The sequence below is a fragment of the Equus asinus genome, chromosome 2 (genome assembly GCF_041296235.1).
Source record: "Equus asinus isolate D_3611 breed Donkey chromosome 2, EquAss-T2T_v2, whole genome shotgun sequence".
NCBI classification, from domain to species: Eukaryota; Metazoa; Chordata; class Mammalia; order Perissodactyla; family Equidae; genus Equus; species Equus asinus.
Window position 1 is genome coordinate 10,387,667 of NC_091791.1, and position 18,943 is coordinate 10,406,609.

General features: G+C 51.6%; 1 protein-coding gene across 1 annotated transcript; it reads left to right on the top strand.

The window, feature by feature from the left end:
* Nucleotides 1–12,214, top strand: LOC106824428 (scavenger receptor cysteine-rich domain-containing protein DMBT1-like). The gene is given in 10 exon segments (XM_070504511.1): nt 1–343; nt 948–1,352; nt 4,390–4,416; nt 7,655–7,661; nt 8,586–8,816; nt 9,110–9,148; nt 9,150–9,295; nt 9,734–10,061; nt 10,557–10,567; nt 12,060–12,214. Coding segments are annotated over 10 exon segments (1,692 nt in total).
* The last annotated feature ends 6,729 nt before the right edge of the window (nt 12,215–18,943 follow it).

Below are 18,943 nucleotides of genomic sequence, written 5' to 3' on the forward strand. Positions count from 1 at the left end.
ATGCTGTGTCTTCCTCTAGGGACCGAATCGGGTTTGGACCTGAGGCTGGTGAACGGAGGTGACCCGTGTCAGGGCCGGGTGGAGGTCCTGTACCGAAGCTGGTGGGGCACTGTGTGTGATGACGACTGGGACACCAACGATGCCAACGTGGTGTGCAGGCAGCTGGACTGTGGCCGGGCCATGTCGGCCCCGGGAAGTGCCCACTTCGGTGAGGGCTCAGGGTATATTTTTCTGGACGACGTGCGCTGCTCAGGATACAAGTCCAACCTGTGGAGCCGTGCCCACAACGACTGGAACAGCCACAACTGTGGTCACCACGAGGATGCCGGTGTCATCTGTTCGGGTGGGCCTCTGAGATCCCCAAACCCCCTTCTGGTGGGACCTTTGCTGAGAACAAATGCACTTCCCACTCCAGAGCCCCTCCCTACCCCAGCATCTCCCAGAGATCCTGTGCCGCCCGTGATCCTGGGAGCAGCTGGCCCCTACTGCGCAGCCTCCAGGGGAACGGTGGGCTCAGCTCCCTTCTCCTCTTTGGTGAGCCATGGGGCACCATGAATGCTTGGGAGCAATGACCACACAGTGGGTCCCAGAGAGCGTCCACCTCCCCGTGGGCAGACCAAGCAAGCCTCTGGCTTCTCGACGGGTCCCCTCGTTTGCTGGGACTTGGCAGAACCCAGGCAGGAGCGCACATGAGTCAACAAGCTCCAAACAGGGTGATGGGCTTGGCCTGCTACCGATCCCCACGGAGCTCCACCCCAAGGGGTGCCCGATGTGGCTTGGGGGTTCCTTTCCTGCCCACCTCCAGTGGCCCTCACAGGGTACTTCTCCCTATTTGGGCCTCCTGAGACCCCAGCTGCACAGTGTGTCTCTGCTCCTTTCCCTGTGAAGAAGATTCCCCTCTGGGCACCTGCCAAGGTGGCAGCTGGCCCCGGGAATGAAGCTGTGAGGATCTCCCCTGAGTGTGGAATGTGCCTTCGGCCCGGGTCCTCAAGCCGGACACGGAGGAGGTGTTCTCGTGCTCCCCCTAGGGACCGAATCGGGTTTGGCCCTGAGGCTGGTGAACGGAGGTGACCGGTGTCAGGGCCGGGTGGAGGTCCTGTACCGAGGCTCGTGGGGCACCGTGTGCGACGACGACTGGGACACCAACGATGCCAACGTGGTGTGCCGGCAGCTGGGCTGTGGCTGGGCCACGTCAGCCCCAGGAAGTGCCCACTTCGGTCAGGGCTCGGGGCCAATTGTCCTGGACGACGTGCGCTGCTCAGGCCACGAGTCCTACCTGTGGAGCTGCACCCACAACGGCTGGAACAGCCACAACTGTGGTCACGACGAGGATGCCGGTGTCGTCTGCTCAGGTGGGCCTCCGAGATCCCCGGACCCCCTTCTGGCGGGACGTTTGCTGAGAACGGACGCACGTCCCACTCCAGGGCCCCTCCCCACCCCAGCCCCTCCCAGAGATCCTGTGCAGCTCTGAGGTTTCCTGGGGGCAGCTGGCCCCTACAGCTCGACCTCCCCTCTTTGGCCAACCGTGAGGCACCAGGACTGCTTGGGAACAATGACTGCACAGTGGGTCCCAGAGAGCGTCTGCTGCGCCGTGCGTGGGCAGACCAAGCGTGCCCCCACCTTCTCGGCAGGACTGACTGCTGGGTCCACACCTGGTTTTCTCTGGGGCTTCCTTCTGGGGGCACACGGCTTTGGCAGGGGCGGTTGGACAGTGGAGCGCCCTCATTCCTTGATGGGAGCATCGCTTTGGGTCTTGCCAGAAGCCAACTCAGAGGACAGGATTCGCGGCTAGACTGTGACTTGGGGAGGGCACTAGGAGCAGCAGAGAAGTGGGGTGGGGTGTAGGGCATGGCAAGTGCCTGCAGCACAGAATGCTCACGAGCCAGCGAGGGCCCTGGAGCTGGAGCTCTATCCTGAGCAGAGACTAGGGGACGCCTCAATCAGTCTCCAAATCATTGTCCCTGGGCTGCGGCAAAGGGGTCTTCCTCCAGAGCTGCTGGGACTCCCCCTTGCTGCTCGCGTGGGGTGTCCATGCCGCGGCCGGGGTGGCCTGTCCCGGGCACGGCTAGGGGCTCTCCTCTTCTGGGAAGGAAGCCCTTGGGCACAGCCAGGCAGGCCTTGGGGGTGGGACAGAGGGTGGAGCTCCCGGAGGCCCCGAGAGCTGCGTGGCAGGTGGCTGGCGGCGTCCACGCGGGGGGCACGTGAGCAGCTGCAGCTCAGCCTATCCCCGCTGAGTCTGCTCAAGCTTGGAGTCCGGGGGGGCCCCTGTGCTCTTTGGGTCTGACTTTCCTTCTCTTTCTCACAGCTGTTCAGCCCCCAACCACAGCCCTGCCGAGTAAGTACCCAGTGGCTTCGTCAGGATGTCCCTGTTCTCCCTGGCCACCTGTCCCTTTTCCCCTCACTCTAGATGAACCACTGCTCTTGGCAGAACCTACAGGTCACGTGGCTTTTCCCCTCTGTCACCAAGACGCCCGGCACCTGCTCCTTAACTCATCATGGGACTCCCAAGACGTTCGTCTTCCCATCAGGCAATCCGAGCTTTCCTCCAACACTTTGGTAGCGTCACAAGCAACTCAGGGAAACAGCCGCATGTGCCGGGGCCTTTGCCCCGGTACCACCCAGGCTGAGCGGGCTTTTGTGGGAGGAGAACGTTGATCACCGCTGGCCTTCTGTTGGTGGGCTGTTGGAGCAGGCCACATTCCCTCCAACCCTCGCTCCTTGCAGCACCCTCAGTTCCAGCAGGGTCCCCCTGGCATCCTAAAGTGTCAGGGATGGTACCCAAGGGATAGGAAGGGGCTGAGTCATCATGGGTTCCGTGTAGCAGGATACCTGATGGGCTCCATGTCCACCCTCTGCAGCCCCTGACTTTTCTGTGCAAGCTACAGATTCTAGGCATGCCCTCGGGAGCACCAGCGAGTCCATGACGCAGAGGAGGGCAGCAGCAACGGTCTTCCCATGGCAAAGAGGACATGCCAGGCTTAGAGAGGTGGCATGAGCAGGCTGATGTGCAGTAGGGCCTTGGTCCCAAGGGGGGTCGCTGAGCAGGTGACTGGTGTGGCACACAAGGGCAGCAAGTGGAGGGCTCCACACATGGGACTGTTGTCATGAGGCCAACCAAAGCCTTTTTTGAGTCCTTCTTGACATGACTTGTAACTCTACCTTCCCTCTGTTGCACTTCCAGCCCCCTGGCCCATAACAACCTGAGATGTGGCATCGCCATTGGGTCAGCCTTCCTGTCTGCACTCCCTGGTGCTCCCTCTCTGCTTCAGGGTCCATTTTGGGTGGGAGAGTGATGAGAGGAGGTTCAGCGTGTGCCCTTGCTTATCGTTGGCACTGTGGGTGGGGCGGGACAGAGGGAGGAGGCTCTCAAGCCCATGGCCTCGGTCTGATCTTGAGGGACCAGCCACCTGTCTTGAGCAGGCTCCCTGTCCCGATGCTCGGTAAAGGGACACCTCTGGGATCTCAGGGGAAGCCCGGGAGTCCTCGGGAGTACTGCCGGGACCTGGCTCCTGGCTGTCAGGCGACGGGCTGCCGTTCTGGGAAGAGGCGTGGAGAATGCCTGTACCACAGGCATCTGGCCCAGCTTCGTTGATCTCCTGGCCGTTGGGAGAACCCAGGAAGGACCACGCAGGGGACCACAAGCTCCAAACGCTGTCACGACCTTGGTCTGCCACTGGTCCCCATGCGGCTCTACCCCAGGGGGTGCTCAGTGTGGCATGGGGGTTCCATTACTGCTCGCCTTCATCGGGCCTCAAGCAGTGTTTCCCCTCATCTGGGCATCCTTAGACCTGGGTTGGATATTACGTCTCTGCTCCTTTCCCTGCTTGCTTTTCAGGGCACAGCTTTGCAATTGGATAATGGTCCACCTTCACCCCTTGGTGGGTGTATTCATTTGGACTATATATGGGGTAATTAATTAACTGCTGGCTCTCGCACAACTGTGGTCATGGGCAGGATTCCAGCATCCCTGCTCAGCTGGTCCTCCAAGATACTGGGCCTTTATTCTAATGTGTGATTTTCTCCACTTGGCACCTCTTTCAGGATCTCCTCTCACCCTGAGCTTCGCTGGAAGGTGGCAGCTTCTCTGATCACTTCACCGATAGCCCTTGCTGTCCCTGAACGTTCTGGGTGGGCTGCAGCATCTTCCGTAGGTGGCACCGGAGCAGAGAGGGCTTAATGGACATGAAGGTATAAGCTCAAATTCCCCAACATCTCTTTGTGGAGACTGTCCCCTGAGATGTATGTCTCCTCTTCAGGTCTGCTGGCCAACACCCAGGAAGCCCTTCTCAGTGGTGGAGGGACAGGCATTTCTCCTTCTTAGCATCCCAGGGGGCTTGTTCCCACATGTCCTGGGCTCAGAGGCTGACTCGTTTCCTCTCTGTCTTACAGATGCTCTAATCTCTTCCACTATCCCAGGTGAGTCGCAGCCGCCTGACTCAGTCAGAGTCCTCCCTGGAATTCTGCTCTGTCAGGTTTCCAGAGCGAGGAGGAGAGGGGCAGCCTCCTCCTGGGGAATGATTTCTCCTCAACTGCCTGGACTTGGGTCTGGTGACCAGCCGAGTCCCCAGAACCATTGCTCTCACTGAGCTCAGGCTGGACAGCCCCTGTGGCCTCTGCTGATTTCACATGAAGACGACTGTCCTAGCCATCCCATGGAGAATGTGACCATTTTAGAAACAGGGCCGAGTACCCACCTACAAATATTTGTCTGCTAAAGAATTCCTTCCCTCGGAGAGAGCCACCCCCTAGTGTTATTTATGGCGTACTGAAAATATTCAATGCTCAGTTCACTGGGAAGGGCTGTGGACCCTCGCCCCCTTGGCCATTCCCAGTGCACATCGAGAGGGTCAAGGGCCTTCCTATAGTAAGGACAGGGATCTACCTTTCTCTGTCCAACCAATGACCATGGAATTGAAAAGGGATCTACTAAAAGGATCTACTTAATGCTACTAAAGGATCTACTTAGGATCTACTAAAATGCTAAATGCTAAACGTTAAAATGGCTTCATTTTCTTCCTAGATTGGTGGCACGCATCGCCTACAAGCGCTGAGGTTAAGTATCACTTTTTTCCACCTGGACCGTCGGGCATGGAAGTCTTAGTCCATGCTTGGCTGTCCATGCAGCAGAGGCTTACAAAGGCACAGCCCACCTCATTTTGCTCGCACAGCCAGCCCCGGCTGCCCCTCCACACCCTGCACCCAGTGTGGGCACACCCAGCCCACATCCAGGCTGTGCACGTGCAGCCTTTGTGTCTGTCCTGGCAGGCCGATGACTTCTGGTTTAACGAAGGAAATCTACCTCCCCTCCTTTTAAGGAAGTGAGAGAAGTGCTTCTTCAGAGAATAGAATTAAAGGCTTATTTTTCTTGTACTATCTCTAAAGTTTTGGGATAAATGGAGAATTTCACTAATAATCCTGATTTTTCAAGTAATTTTTACCCCATGACATGGATATGGTTCCATAGCTGTCCGTTGCTCTTAAGAAATGATATAGTGCCCTTTTCATGTCTTTGAATCTTCTCTTCCCATCAGTTTAAGTGCCTGCATTGTATTCCATTGCACAGCCATGCCCACAAATTTTTTAATCCCCAATTGTTGGATATTCAAGTTGTTTCTATTTCTGTGTTGTTCTAAATGACCCTGTGCTAAGAAATATTTTTATAAATAAATCTTCACATGCTTTCTCACATTTTCCTTTAAGACACAAATAGATTTACCGGTCTAAATTTAGCATAGTGCCTGGTGCATAGAATCTTCTTATTCAATACTAACTCATTACGCTAAGTATTTTAAGGTCTTTGTTTTGTGTATGGTCACGTTGCCATTAAGAACTATTGTAAAATTACAGAATGATGAAAAAGAGAATCTGATCTCCCTCAGGTAGCTCATAGTATTAAATACTAAATACCAAATTAACCATCTAACGACAGTTGTGACAGTGTTGAAAGAGCCCATATTCGTAGAGACTTTTCTTCATGGAGAGATTAGGGGAAGTTCCTTATGAAGGGACCCTTGTGCTGAGGCCTACAAGAGAAGCAGGGTCCTCTGCTGAAACGCCTCAAGCCAGAAGGAACGCTTTGAAGGCCCAGGCGGGAAGGAGCGTGGCTTTTCGAATGAGTTCGAGAGGTGGTGGCAGGAGGGACTGTCAGAGAGCTGGGCGAGGGCCAGATCATCCGGAGCTTTGCACACAGGTTAACATGCTGACTTTATCTTAAGAGCAGCGGGAGCTGTTGAAAAGTGTTAAGCTGGGGAATTACAACATGAGAAGTATGTTTGCACTACATGCTTGTCTTTCCTGCCAAACTATGCACGTCCTGAGGGCAGGGACCATGTCTGCCTTTTTCATGATTGCAACCTTAATCCGGTGTCCTGTCTGTCGTTCCATAAGTGTTTGTAGAAAGAATCAACGAAGAAACGAATGAATGGATGCATATATAATTACTGTCGGTGTTTTTATGTATGTTCCACACACACATACCACACACACGCACAAATTACAGCAAGCTTTACAACCTATTTTGTAATATCCTTTTTCATTTGAGTATATAATAAATACTTTTCTCATTGCGTTAAAGATAGCATTTTGATGGCAGTGAAATTATTTTACACCATAAAGTTAATTGGCTGCACATTTTTTCCTTTGTATGTATATACCATGATTTATTAAGCAATTAATAATTGTAGGACAAAAGAATTTATTCTTTCTCATTAAATTTTATATACTTAGATAATTTGCATAGAGTAATATTTTTATTTTATTTTATAATTGTCTTTATTATATTTTTAGAAATCTGTAATGCGTATCCTTGTCTCTAAAACTTTGGCCTTATCCTGGATTATTTCCCAGCGTAGAAATAGAACTTCTGGGTAGGAATATTTTAAAGGCCAAATTCTCTTTAAGAAACACTGTTTTTCCAAAGAATAAGAGAAAATATTTGCAAATCATACATCTGATAAGAGACGAATCTAGAATATATAAAGACCTTTCACTAATAATAAAAGTCAAATAACCCTATTAAAAAATGAGTGAAGGATCTGACAAGATATTTCTCCATAGAAGATGCACAAAGAGTCAGAAAGCTCATGAAAATATGCCTAACATCATTAGCCATGGGGAAATGCAAATCACAGCCACAAAGGGATGCCACTTCCCAGCCGGTAGGTTGGCCAGAATCAAAAAGTCAGATATTGCAGTTGGCCAGGCTGTGGGGCAAGCATCGCCTCACACGCTGCTGCTGGGAACGGACGACGGTGCGCCTGCCGTGGGAAACAGTTCGGCGCTTCCTCAGAAAGGTAAACATAGAGTGGCCATGGACCCAGCAGTTGCACTCCTAGGCATATTCTCAGAAAGGACAGCATAAGTCCACACAGAAACTTACATACAATGTTCATAGATGGCAGCATTACTCCTAACAGCCCCAAAGTGGAAACAACCCACATGTTCATCATGGCGAATGGATAAACCAAACGTGGTTACCCGTACAGTGGACTAGTATTTGTCAATGAAAAGAAGTTCAGTCCTGATGGATGCTACAACATGGGTGAACTTTGAAAACGTTCTGTTAAGTGAAAGAAGCCGGTCACAGAAGACCACAAACTGTGCTTCTATCCGTGTGAGATGTCAGAATGGGCAAATCTGTGGAGACAGAAAGCAGATTGGTGGTTGCCTGGGGCTCAGATACTGAGGGAAAATGGGGAGTGACTGCTAAGGGCGCAGGTCTCTCTTCAGAGTGATGAAGATTTTCTAAAAGGGACTGTGGTGATGGTTGCAGAGCTCTGACTATATGAACACCATTGAATTGTACACTTCAGAAAAACAAACAGAAAGAGTTATAAATAAGGAAAAAAACAGTTTTAATTTATATCTCCTCTGAGTACATAAGTATTTTTAAATGGTCTATTAAAATAAACCAACCGACAAAAATTTTGAATGCTTAATGTTATTTATCCCTCTCCGGTAAATAATGATAGCTAATATTGTTTGGGGCTAGCTATTATGAGCCGGGCTCTGTTCTAAGGGTTTACAGATCTTGTCTCATTGGGTACCTGTAAGAATCTGATGAGCCAGGTGCCATTATCACCCCCATTTTTCAGATGAGGAAACTGAGGCGGAGCAGTTAAGTTACTTGCTTAAGATCATGGAGCTGATAAGAGCAGGGCCAAGACACAAGCCCAGGCCTTCTGTGGCAGAAGCCCTGCTCCCGACCCCGCTTTACGAGGCTTCTTGTCAAGTGGCCGAATCTCCTGCTCCCAGGAGACACGAGGGAACATGTAACGTTCCAGGGTGCTGTCCCTGGGCCAGCTCTCCCCTCAGCCAGGATTGAGCCCCACCTCCCTCCCTGTGACGGATTGAACAGTGCCAACAATCACTTTGTTGCTTTCTTGGCATTTTTGCCACAAGGTGATACATGCTCCCTCTAAAGCTTGGGTCACCTCTCACCAGAGAATCACTGTTCCAGGCCCAATGGGGGAGGCAGAGACTCAGGTCAAGGCCCCTAATGTGGGGTGGCCTATGGCCAGGCCTGAGAGGCGGCTTGTTTAAGGAAAAATGGAGTCACGTTCTAAGTGCAGAGGATGAAACCTGAGGACTCTTACCCAGACGACGTCACAATGCCCCTGAAGACCCACCACAATGACAATGTCCCTCCCTCTCTCCTCTCTAGGACCCTCTTCAAATTGTGGTGGCTTCTTATTCCATGCCAGTGGGACATTTTCCAGCCCGTCCTATCCTGGATATTACCCCAACAACGCGGAGTGTGTCTGGGAGATAGACGTGAACTCTGGCTATCGCATAAACCTGGGCTTCAACCATCTGCAGTCAGTGACACTCGGTCCTCTGGGGAAGGATGCGTCCTCCTCCACACACCCTGTGGTTCGGACTGTGTCCTGGGCTGGGATGGTTTTCGCTCATGTGCCCTGGACTAGATTTCAGGTTGCTCTGATCCCTACCACGAAGCATCAGGCAATACTGGGGAGTCCTTTGATTTGATTGAGGAAGAGCAAGAAGAAAATCTTAGATTCAATAGCATCACTGATAAAGTCCAAACTATCTATAAAATATAGGAACAATAGGACCTTCGAGGTTGACGTGAATCCGTTTTCTCATATAGGCTGGAGATAAACAGCTGTTGCAATTATGTATGGATCACTCAATAGCAATAATTTGCTGTGGAAAATTTGTAATGGCACCAGGCGAATATTCACGTCTTCTTACAATCGAATGATTGTTCGATTCCCAAGTGATATCAGTGTCCGAAACACTGGCTATTCTGCTTGGTATAACCCCTTTGCAAGAGGTGAGTGCAAACTAGACGTGAGCTTTGAGGCTCAGTGTATTTTCACAGCTCCCTCCTCTGCGTGCATTGTGGTTCCCACAGGAAACCCAAGAAGGGTTTCAGCAATGTGCTGCCCGTTCTCCCTATCTCTGACCGTGACTGTGGTAAGCCAGGGCAGCCAGGTGTGGAGAATAGGGGAAACACCTGGCCTTGGGCTTGCCACCAACTCCCTGGGGGACCTACTAACTCTCCTTGCTGAGCCCACACCTCCCCATCTGGATGGTGGAGGGGTCTGAGCTATGTGATGTCTGCAGCTCCTTCCAGCTCCCTCATGGAGCTGTCTGTACCATAACCAGTGCCATTTGGTGACTTTGGAGATGAGGAAAGGCCCGTGGGTCACTTGGTCTTGGAGATGTGTTGTGGGCTATGGCCATCATATTTATGGCATGTGTCTTTCAGACGCCAGCTTGAGATTAGTCAACTTCAACTCCTCCTCTGGTGCATGTGCCTGGCGTGTGGAAATTTACCATGGTGGCAACTGGGGGACAGTTTGTGATGATTCCTGGGACATTCAGGATGCCCAGGTGGTCTGCAGACAGCTGGGGTGCGGTGATGCAGTATCAGCCCTGGGAAACGCCTATTTTGGCTCTGGCTCTGGCCCCATCACCCTGGACGACGTGGTGTGCTCAGGAACGGAATCTACTCTCTGGCAGTGCCGGAACCGAGGCTGGTTCTCCCATAATTGCGCCCACCACGAAGATGCTGGAGTCATTTGCTCAGGTTCCACGTGATGTCATCCTTGGAAGGTCCATTCACCTCTGACCTGCTACTAAGTGAGAGCTAAAGACGGGCGGCTGATGGTGTCTGTCGCTCAGTTCAGGATTTGGGGGCAGGCAGGATCTTGTCCCCTTGGTCTGTTCACTCCAGGAGACCATTCATAGGCCACTTTATCTCTGGTGGGCGTCTGGGCCCTGAGGCCATTATGCTGGACATATAGCTGGAGTCATGAGTGTGTTCTTGTCTCTCATTTGCTCTGTGACCTTTAGCAGTGAGTTAACCTCTCTGAGTTTCAGCCTCCTCGTTTACTAAGAGAAGATGATCATGATCGTACTTGCCTCCCACGGGGAGCAGAGAATTTAAATGGGTAATGTATGTAAACTCTTAGAACAATTCCAAAAAGTAGGAAATGATGAATAAATGATGGTGTAATGATCCTGGCTGTGACGCTGATGAGCCCCAAGTAACAATGTGGCTGGGGGAAGAGCTGCGGAAACCCACTTAGGCCTCCTGCTAGCAACACAGGCTCCACAGCAAGGACTCAGTGGACCCCACATGCACTCACTGAGTCAGACTCTGTGTGGCGTGGCTGTGCCCCTCTCATCCCCTCTCTTCAGGCCCACTTTAGGGACTGATGCTTTTCCTCTATTCCTTTTTAGGACAATATGCAACGACCCCTGGTAAGTGCCATGATCTCCATGGCCTCGCCTGGCTGCCCCTCTTTGCCCCTGACCAGGACGGTGCAGGGTGTGTTTGTCCCTTTCACCTTCCCCAGCACGTGGCAGCCCCTGCAGCTGATGTCCCACCTCAAGGAGAGCTGGGCCTCTCTCTAGGCTCCTCTCTGTCCTTCAGTAGCCTGCCCAGCATGAGATTCCGGTCTCTGGTCAGTCCCATGGAGAGCCAGCCACCCAGGTAGGCCCTGCCTCTCCCCTCGGGCACTAGACCCTGGGCAGTGTGGGTGGGATGGGGCCTGCTTCCTGGCTGAGCTCGGTGTGCAACCAGTAGAAGCTCCTGATCGCCGGCTCCTGAGCTCCTGGTGAACCTGCTCTGAATGCTCCCAGCACACCCCTGGCTCCTTGAGACCTTCCTCTCCATCATACCCTCACCTCCTCTCCTCTCTGGCTTCCTACAGCAGAGCAACTTCAGGCTCCCCTCCCCCCATTCTCCACTGTAGCCAGGGTCGTCTAGGAAATGCAGTGTCTGTCCCAGCCTCGGCACCTTTGAGTGACTTCTCAGGAGGTTCTGGACACAGATCCCACAGCTCAGCACTATTTCTAGGGCTCTCCATGGTTCACAACCTTTGTGTGATTGGTTTCCTTGCCTCCCTGCTCCATCCACACTGATGTCCCCCAAACGTGCCAGGGACTCTCCTACCTGAGTCTGTTTGCACATGCTGTTCCCTCTGCCTGGTACACCCCTTTCCACCTTTTTACCTGCCTCTCTGATTACCTGTCGGCTTTTCCCTGCTTCATCTGGGTCAGGAGCCAAAGCTCTGGGCTCCCGCCATTGCCTGGGTTTTGCGTGGTCACAGCCCCATCCCACTACGTTGGGGTTCGCTCTTTTCCATCGTCTCCTGCAGGCTGTGAGCTCCATGAGGGCAAGGCCTGTATCCAGCGTCCCTCTGTGAGCCCAGGGTTGGCACATTCTGGCCCAGGGGAAGCCAGCACTCAGCAACTGCGTAAAGAATGCCAGGAAACTGGTCATTGTCTTTTCTCTTTGTCAACAGCTCCTGTTTACAACATCACCCTTACACCCAGAGAGTTCTGAGCTCCTGACAAATCCCCTTTCCCTTCCCCTCAGAGGCAGGGACACTGGGTTGGGGATGACGAGAATGAGGAGAGGCTTCCTAAGTGCAGCCTCCCTGGCAGGGGGCCTGCTGGCCCTCGGTGGCCAGTCTGGGTCCAGGCCCCCTCCTGTCAGGATCCATCTTGGATGTTGTTTAAAAATTTCCCCTGGTGACTGTGCAGTGTGCTCTAGGGGCATCAGCATTTCCATTTTGTTCTGACAGCCCTTGATTCCTGCAGAGCCTTCTTGTCCCGACCTTCAGGGCACTTTTCCAGCCCATCCTGTCCTGGGAACTATCTGAACAACGCCAAATGTGTGTGGGACATTGAAGTCCAAAACAACCACCGCGTGACTGTCGTCTTCGGAGACGTCCAGTGAGTGAGGGTGCAAAGCAGAGCATGGGGGACCTCGCAGGCCTTCTGGAGGGAATGGACGGGCACCTGCTGGCCCTCGAGAACATGCGACATGGGGTGTGGGGGACTCTGACAGCAGCTGAAGGTGTTGACATTTCAGGGAGATGGTTACACGGGCAAATTAACACATTTACTAAATGAATAAGTAATGAAAACCAAAGGTATTTAAATACATGGAATGGGGAAAGAAGGGAGAGAACTGAGATATATTCGATTACAGTGGCCGCTACGTTATGGTGGCGATCCATGTAGAACACGCGTATGTGGCCACACTTACATAGGGACGGAAATTGCTGTGGATAAATGTGTGCATGTGTGTGAAGACACACACACATGTATATTCCCAGCTCTGCCCACTCAGAGGAGCAATGATGCCCCATAGTAACGAGCGTACCCAGCACCATACTTTGGTTTTTAAATACCATGTCCCACTTAAAGGAACCAAGAATCCTTGGAGAAATGGCTGATTCCGAGGATGAGGAAGTAGAAAATGCTTGCACCAGAAAATAAGCAAGCGCACAAGGAATGAGGGCAACGTGTTAAAAAGACACAGGAGACACCTATAAGAAGCCTCAACTGGTCAAAAATGGTATAAATTGAACATCAAATAAAGAATGATAATAATGGACTAGAGCCCATGGAATAAAATTGCAACCCACAACTTCATAGCGATATTAATATAATAGTAATGAATCAATAAGACAGCAGAAAGGGGAAACACTTCCTTACGGTAGAAGGCCAACTAATCAATGGAAAGAATGATGGAAATAGAAAATCACCATTTGGTGACTATCTCCCTCATCTGAGATATTCAGGCTGGAGTTGCCTGAACTCAAACAGCAGTAGCCAGTAGAAGCCAGTGCTAGTGAGGGAGGTTGAAATAGAAAAACGATATTGGCAAAATCTCTGATATCTTCCTACAAAATGCTAATCAACTGCAAAGGCAGAGATGGGCCTTTGCCATGGAGACGCCTGACGGCCGCCAGCATGAACAGGTGAGGAAGGGTAGGGCCACCATGGGAGGGACGGGTCAACGTCACGTGCCCCCTGACGTGACACACTAATGGAGCAGAGCCTCATTCCCATGAGTTTCCTGCCAGGAAACGTCAGACGGACCCAGATGGAGGGCCGTCCTGCTCACTGCAGGGCCCGCATGCTTCAAAACTATCAAGGGCGTGACAGGCAGGCAGAGACCAGGGAATCTTTCAGATTCACAAACGCTAAAGAGACGCGATAACTAAGTGCAACGTGTGTCTCTGAGTGGCATCTGGACCAAAATGAAGGAGACATGCGGGGGACAGATGGCAGTGTCCTAATGGGGTCTGAGACCTGGACCGGGGGTCCTCTCAGAGTGGATTTCTTGCATTAGTGGTGATGCGGGAAGGTGTCTTTGTTTGGGGAAATGCACACTGGCGTCATGGCTCAACTTAGCAACATTTTGCTCTTGGGGAACTTGTCACCCTGTTTCCTTTGGGAGCTGGAAGTCTCTATTATAGGAAGCTGTTCCATCATTTTTCACTCTAATAAAGAAGAACTCCTGTAAAAGCCTGTGTTGGCCCCTCTCCTGTCTTTAAGGAAACAGAATGCTCTTCTGATCTCAGACAACAGAGGGGTGGCTCACTCTGCTTTCACGCTGGTCCACAAGGCATGCGGAAGGCAGCTGCCCAGCAGCCACTTGAAATCCTACGGCGAATCCTGTTCCTGGCTCACGACCACTGGCATGTCTGGCATGGGGTTCTGCCCAAGGTGGGGGCTCATTACCAGGCAGGTTTGAAGACATCAGGGAGGATTCCAGCTAATCAGACAGACGTTTGTGTGGCAGGATCTCCCAGAGGTCGAAGCTCCAGAGTGAGGGGGGGAGGCCTGGGGGGGCCTCCATGGCCTCTGGCAGCCGAGGACTCAGCCTGGGGCTGCTGCTCAGAGGCAAAGGGAGAGGTCAAGGCCCAGCACGGCCACTGAGCTGAGTCACGTCCTTCCACTGAGGTCTGAGGTGAGTGTGGAGTCAGCCGAGGACAGAGAGGGTGAGGCGGTTTCACGCCATCCTCCGTTCACAGCCACTGAGAGGTCTTCACGGTAAGGGGGCTGAGAGGGCAGACACCCCACTGAGGCTTTCCTGTGTTCTGACGGAGTTAGACTCTCTCCATCCACCTGACCCCTCCACCCTTGGACTGTTAGAGCCTTCTGCGTATGTGGCTGTAGGAGGCAAAGCGGAGAACTTTCGCCTCCTAGCACTTGTCCTCTGTTGACGGTGGAGATGTAGCAGGGTGAGGTTGGCCTGAGGTGCCTGTGGTCGTGCCAAGTTTGGACTCTTCTTGCTTATGGTGGTGGGCGGGGGGCACTGAGACTGTGCAATGCCAGGAGCTCACCAGGGGGGCACAGGAACCTCTCAGACAGAGAGCCACGGTGATCTCTTGACATGTCGCGTCCCTCCCACGTGGCCTCCTATGTGGTGTCAGCAGAGGAGTGGAATTGGTAGGAGGAGTTAGGAAGCTCCTGGAAGTCAGGACCTATAAACTCTTTGTGAAAGCCTCTCACTAGGTTGGCAGGGGACCTGTTGACACTGTTGCATGAGGTTGGCCATCTAGCCAATAAGACCTCTGTCCCCTCTCCTTGGACCACTGGATGCTCATTTATACTTGCCTTGGACTCTGGTGAGGGACCAACTCATCCCTATTTTCCTGGGACCATCTTGGTTTTTGTTCTGCAAGTCTCATGTCCTGGGAATGCCCTCAGTCCCACACAAACTGGGAGGTTTGGTTACCCTGGATGACCAAGGCTGCAGGAGAGCAGGGGTCCAGGTTCCCATGACAACCAGCAAATGCAGCAGACTGGATGGAGACTGAGGCTGGAGCCCCGGCCAAAGCTGCAGCAGCCAGGTGGCTCCTGCCTGTCTTGAGCCATGTACACGGGACTTTGGGAGACTGCCCTTGGTCAGGGTGGTGTCTGCTCATTTTCCTGATTTTGCTCTCTAGGGGCAGAGACTCAGATGGGTGAGAAGACTTAAGGTTTTACTCAGGACTGGACTGAGACCCTGAGTTACAATAACCTGGGCCTTCGTCTGTATGTGTGTGTGTGTATCCAGAGTAGACTGGATTTGAGGAACTGGTGAAGACCTCTCCTTATTCACCCTCCAAGGTGGGAGCAATAATGTCACCTCTGACCTCCAAGAGAAATGGAAAAGGGAAAGTCTCTGGAGGGGGATGGGCACCCATGGGCTGGGAGTCACAGGACCAATGGCAAGCCCACCTCAGGAAGAGGTTCCTGGAAGGAAGGCCAGCTCCTGGGTTGACTTCTTTGTGGAGGGTGGGTCAAGTTCAAAGAGGAAAGGTGTTTGGCATCGTCCGCCCTTTTCAGGAGGACGGGCTGGGAACTGCACCCGGGCTGCATCAGCGAAGCCACGGGCACCAACCCCGGCCCCGGGCTGAGCTTCGTGGGAAGGACGGACAGCCAGATGAGTCCCAGGGCTTGTCTTTCAGACCCACGCTCAGTTTGTAACTGGGTCTGCAACGTGCGCCGAGCTCTCCCTGTAGCACAGGAAAGAAATTGACATCACTCCTGGAGATAAATCGCTAAAGCAGAATTAAGGTTTGGGTTGTCAGGGAGGCAAAACTTTATCCTACCCTCTTAGGGTTTCATTGGGCTGGGCCCGTGAATTGAATTGACAGAAGATAGCGCAGCAGGAGAAAAGCATGCAAATCTATATTACACGAGATTTATGTGACACGGGAACCTTCATGAGGCATGACGACCAAAGAAACAGGGAAGTCTGCTTGCTTTCATATGAGGTTGAAACAAAAGACGCAGTTTTGAGAAAGTCATTAGACCTTGCGGGAGGCTGAAGGAAGATGGGAACTATTTTAACAGGATCTGTTTGTATAAACTTCTCTCCATCTCAGCTTCTCGTCCTTGATAAGAATGTTCTTTCCTTCTGGCACAGGGAGAACGTCTCTCAATGGCAAGTTCATCTCCTGCTTTTAAGAGAAAGAAGGAAGGTCAGAGTGTTTTTCTTTATTTGCTGTTTTACGAGTGCCTGTAACTCAAAATAGTCATAATGGGGCTGGCCCGGTGGCCTAGTGGTTAAGTGCCGTGAGCTCTGCTTTGCGAACCTGGGTTCATGGTTTTGGAACCTGGGTGCGGACCTACACCACTCATCAGCCGTGCTGTGCTGGCGATCCACATACAAAACAGAGGAAGATTGGCACAGATGTTAGCTCAGGGCCAATCTTCCTCAACCAAAAAGAAAAACGAAAGATTGGCAACAGATGTTACCTCAGGGGTAGCCTTCCTCAGCAAAAAAAAAAAAAAAATCATTATGCCAGATTGTCATATTTTGGGGTAGCATGCTCTGAATTTATTCAGGATCAATGATAAAACCAGGTTCAAGACATAAAATTGCTTAGTCATATTAGAAACTAAGTAGTTTTCAAACTTTACAATCACTCGGAGCTCCTTTGCTTGGCCTGGTGTGGGGCAGCGGTTCACAGTGGTTGACAATCCTCTCCTCTCCACCTGTGCCTCTGACACAAGTGCCTTCCCAGCCACTTTGAGAAACACTCTGACTTTGGGTGAAGAGACTGCATCGAGCTCCTCCTAGCAAAACCTCCCTGCATTCTCACACAGCACTGTGGATACCACAGAAAGAAAGGGAAAGCTCATTATGGCTTCAAACAGAAGGACGATGCTTCCAAGGTCCAGTAACATTGACGAAACACAAATGGCCAGCGGGGTGAAGCTCAGGGTCACTGGGGGAGCTGCGAGCTCCTGCGTCCCCAGCTGAGCCCTGGAAGGGCCCCGAGCCGACTACGCAGTCAGGGAGTGATGTGCGTTGAACCACCTGCCTCCAACTGGCTGAGGGAGGTGGATGAAATCCTTCTGCCCAACCTGGCGCCACCACCGTGGGAGGCAGAGGACACACACAGCCCAGCAGCTCCTGGATCTCTGACTAGATCTGCCCTTCTCCAGTATCTCTGCAGTGGTTCCATTGGTTCTGGGCTCTGAGCCCAGGAGAGAGCCATGTGGAGGCAACTGTGAAACCATAGAGACTGGAGAGGGGAACGTGGGGCTGGAGGATGGGCAGGGTCAGGGGAGTGGAGGCAGAGACACAGAGACTCCTAAAAACATCCCGCTCCAAACAGATCTGTAAATCAACGTTAAAACACGTGGAATGAATGAAATGATCAGCATCACGGCCAATAAAATCAACGATGGGAACAGAAATTCACTTCAGATTAATTTGTTTTGCAAATGTTTTTATTGAGGTAAAATTCATATAACAAAATACTGTATGAACCACTTTAAAGTGTATAATTCAGTGGAATTTAGTATAATCATGATCTTGTGCAAAGACCACCTCTATCTACTTCCGAACCATTTCCATCACCGCTGATCAAAGCCTGTTCCCATGAAGCGCTCATCTCCACTCCTCCCTCCCCACCAGGCCCTGGCAACCACAATCTGCTTCGGTCTCTGTGGATGTACCCCATCACTCCAGATTAATTTTAGAGAGCAATCCTGCAAAGACTTCAGTAAGAATCTTGAAGATGACCAAAGGTTTGTTGAAGGTGCATCTTCAGTTGTTTTTTTTAAATAACTTGATTTGCAATCATTTCAGACTCACAGAAAAGTTGTGAGAATTGCACAGAGAACTCTCGTATTGCCCTAAGTCAGATCCCCACAATCAGCATCTCGCTGCCTTTGCTCCATCACCCTCTCTCCGTCTCTATTATTCCCGTTCCATTAGTCTTTTCTCTGAACCACTTGAGGGTAAGCTGTAGACAAGCTGCCCCGTCACCCCTGAGGCAGCCAGCATGGATTTCCCCAAACAAAGACACCTTCCTGCATCACCACTAATTCAAGAAACCCACTCTGAGAGGACCCCCGGTCCAGGCCTCAGACCCCATTAGGACACTGCCATCTGTCCCCCGCATGTCTCCTTCATTTTGGTCCAGATGCCACTCAGAGACACACGTTGCACTTAGTTATCGCGTCTCTTTAGCGTTTGTGAATCTGAAAGATTCCCTGGTCTCTGCCTGCCTGTCACGCCCTTGATAGTTTTGAAGCATGCGGGCCCTGCAGTGAGCAGGACGGCCCTCCATCTGGGTCCGTCTGACGTTTCCTGGCAGGAAACTCATGGGAATGAGGCTCTGCTCCATTAGTGCGTCACGTCAGGGGGCACGTGACGTTGACCCGTCCCTCCCATGGTGGCCCTACCCTTCCTCACCTGCTCATGCTGGCGGCCGTCAGGCGTCTCCATGGCAAAGGCCCATCTCTGCCTTTGTAGCTAATGAGCAATTTGTAGGAAGATATCAGAGATTTTGCCAATATCCTTTTTCTATTTCAACCTCCCTCTCTAGCGCTGGCTTCTACTGGCTACTGCTGTTTGAGTTCAGGCAACGCCAGTCTGAATATCTCAGATGAGGGAGATAGTCACCAAATGGTGATTTTCTATTTCCATCATTCTTTCCACATGGATTAATTGGCCTTCTACTGTAAAGATGCATTTCCCCTTTCTGCTATATTACTGATGTATTAGTATTTATTAATATCACTATGAAGTTGTGGGTTGCAATTTTATTCCATGGGTTCTAGTCTGTTATTATCATTCTTTATTTGATGTTGAATTTATACCATTTTTGATGAGCTGAGGCTTCTTCTAGGTGGCTCTTTCTTACATGTTTCAAACATTCTTTGTGCA